This window comes from Notothenia coriiceps, unplaced genomic scaffold (assembly GCF_000735185.1).
Source record: "Notothenia coriiceps isolate Sejong01 unplaced genomic scaffold, NC01 NC01_scaffold00017554, whole genome shotgun sequence".
Lineage (NCBI taxonomy): Eukaryota > Metazoa > Chordata > Actinopteri > Perciformes > Nototheniidae > Notothenia > Notothenia coriiceps.
The window spans coordinates 1-2,979 of record NW_011350255.1 but is presented as its reverse complement, the minus strand read 5'-3'; the positions used below and the strand labels follow the sequence as shown (position 1 = coordinate 2,979).

Below are 2,979 nucleotides of genomic sequence, written 5' to 3'. Positions count from 1 at the left end.
GTTAGTGAAATTAGTTAATTAAATTAGTTAGTTAATTTGTGAATGTAATCTTTGCTAGCTAGCTAGCTACGTTAGCACGTATTTACCTTGGAGCAAACGTATTTGTGTTTGTTGATATTCGCCATATTCAGCTGGGCATGGGGCCTGCCGCATTTCTTTATCCACTGGCGGCATCTCTCCTCTCGGGTTTTGGGTTTAGGAAACGGGTAAACTATCACCCCTCCCCTCTAAGCTTATGGGATATCTGCTATCCGATTTCCAAAGACCATAAGCACAACGCTTCACCATTTTCGCAATGAATTTGAACGCTAAGCTTGTCGGACTTCCACAGGGAGCCGCGCACGTGATCGAATATGATTGGACAACGGGCATTTAGGGGCATGGCTTTGCGAAAGGTCAATTGGTGGCTGACTAAATACTTTTTTGCCCCACTGTATATGTGTGCGTGTGTTTATATATATATAAAATACATACCTACATATTTAACATGTCTGTCCTCTGACCACTAGGCAGAGTGGGAACAAGAGACCTCCAGCCTCCCCCCGGGGTGGCCCACTGAGGGCTGCATTGACATGAGGGGCCTCTGCCTGCGTTACCGCCAAGATCTGGACCTCGCCATTCGCAACATCACCATCAACATCAGCAGCGGAGAGAAGGTGTGCTTTACATCACTAAACTGACAGCAGGGGGCCACTCACAATGCTCATATTGATTGTGGGTGAATTCAGGGGTCGTGTTTGATAGAATGTCACTGTACTTGGGTGATATGACGAATAGTGTTGGACAGTATAAGATTTTTATTTGCATTTTCTCTGTGTTGAGTTATGCATGTGAACAGTGTCTCCGGCCAGTAACCTTTGCTGTTACGTCTTTCGACAAGGTGGGGATTGTAGGGCGCACTGGAGCGGGGAAATCCTCCCTAATGCTGGGATTGTTCCGTATCATCGAGGCAGCGGAGGGCCACATCTTTATTGATGGGGTTGACATTGCTCAGCTGGGCCTCCATGAGCTTCGCTCTAGAATCACCATCATACCACAGGTCAGTGCAGAGAGGACACAAGAGGTTTGGATTTCAATTTGAATTTTCTGCAAGGGTTTGAAAATCAATGCTGGCCCAAAGTAAACTGAATATAATTTTTCCAAGCAAAAGAAAAATACATTGTCCTAATTCAAAGGGGACACTTCCTTTTAGGTCTGTCTTTTGACACATGATTTATTTAATCACATTGTGGGAAGTGTAGCTTTGAGGCCTTTATAGCAACCTTCCAAGGAAAGGGGCGAGAATTGTGGTCTCCCTCATCTGAGAAATCTTGATAACAAAACAGTTGGTTGAATTGATTGATTTAAAACAAGGGACAGTGTACATTAATGAACATATTAAAAACATGTAAAAGTACTCGAATTAGCCAGAAGGCTAGTTTTCACCGATAGTCCCTTTGCCAGATGGTGATTGGCATCCTACAAGTAAGAATTAAAATACCACTACATTGTTATACCAAAAAATTTACATATTTACAATAGAAGACATCACTGAATACAGGTAAGGATCAAGTCATGATAATAAAGAAAACATTCACAATACGCACCTACACCCACACATCAGTGCTGACACTGTTGATTATTAATGAGCCACTTTTTAACACTGTGCTTGAATGTGTAGTAGGATGAGGATTCTCTTATTGGTTGTGGTATTGAATTCCATTGATGGGATGCGTGGAATGAAAAGACAGCCTGGCTGAATGCATGCACTTTTCCTAAATGGGATGGTGCATAGACTTAAATCCCTCCCCCTCTTCACAGGACCCAGTGCTGTTTTCAGGCTCCCTGAGGATGAACCTGGATCCTTTTGACAACTACTCTGATGAGGAAGCATGGAGAGCTCTGGAGTATTCACATCTCAAGAGCTTCGTATCCGGCCTGCCAGACAAACTCAACCAGGAGTGTAGTGAAGGAGGAGAGAACCTCAGGTAACTGATTAATATTCAGCCATGCCAACTAGCAAAAACTCAGCTCAGCTGCAGAGAGAACAAGGCATTTGTTTGAGTCTGGCTTGTGAAAGTGAAGTAAGTATTTGTTTGCAAACGTAGCCAATAGGGGAATCATCACCTCCACTGTTCTCACTTGGCAATTAATTCAATTTACTTCTACTTGGCTTTTTTATTTATACGGTTACGATCAGGGACAGTCAAAAGCATTTCTCATTGAAAGCTTTTCTCTTTCCTGGTACACCTGTAATGTGAAACATCTGCAGGTTGTGTTGGTTTTTTCTTTATTTGGAATTGGCTCTAACACTGCCATCAGTGCCGGACTGGGACAATAAGTCAGGCAGGGAATAATACACCCAGCCAGGCCCCTACCAGTTTTTTTTTTTTCTCGGGACATAGGTTACTATTTAAAAGAATCTGGTAACCTATCCATGTGAACAGGTTTTAAGTGGGGGTGGACCTCAGATCCTCTAGGGCAGTGTTTTTCAAAGTGGGGGCCCCGATCCCCCGGGGGGCCGCCAGGGGGGGTCACGCAAAGTTTGAATGAAAGGGGAATTTTTTATTTTTGTAGATTTAATTAATAACTGCATATCTATTAATCTATGTGTGTTTTGATGCCAATCTTTTAATGTTTTTCATTTATTCATATATTTTTTTTAAATCACACGACCGCCCTTCAAGCCAATCAGAGTCGAGCTGCCGCTACTGAGAGTGAGACTGAGTTTCTGCTCAGCTTTTGGAGCAAATGAGAGCTAGTGAATATTTCGCTCTGAAGCTGGATGAGAGCACGGATGTAGCAAATATTGTTGTTTATATATATCTATATATATATATAGATATATATATATATATATCTATATATTTATAAAACGGACAAGTCAAATCAAGCAATCTGATTGGTTCTTAGCCGTGATATACTGAGCGTATACCACGGGTAGAATTGTAAGTTACTTTTCACAACAAGTCAGTATCCCTCCGCGTCTGAGAAAAACAG

The 2,979-nt window shown here is 42.2% G+C and overlaps 1 protein-coding gene across 1 annotated transcript; it reads left to right on the top strand.

The window, feature by feature from the left end:
• The first annotated feature begins 380 nt into the window (after positions 1-380).
• LOC104950448 (multidrug resistance-associated protein 1-like) lies at positions 381-2,168 on the top strand. Its single transcript, XM_010776980.1, has 4 exons — positions 381-395; positions 510-656; positions 881-1,039; positions 1,801-2,168. The coding sequence occupies exons 1-4, from the start codon at positions 381-383 to the stop codon at positions 1,969-1,971; spliced, it is 492 nt and encodes a 163-aa protein (XP_010775282.1). The 3' UTR covers positions 1,972-2,168.
• The last annotated feature ends 811 nt before the right edge of the window (positions 2,169-2,979 follow it).

Coding starts and splice junctions, on each gene's coding strand:
- LOC104950448 (XM_010776980.1), top strand. Junction 657..880: donor ACATCAGCAGCGGAGAGAAG/GTGTGCTTTACA, acceptor TCTTTCGACAAG/GTGGGGATTGTAGGGCGCAC. Junction 1,040..1,800: donor GAATCACCATCATACCACAG/GTCAGTGCAGAG, acceptor CCCTCTTCACAG/GACCCAGTGCTGTTTTCAGG.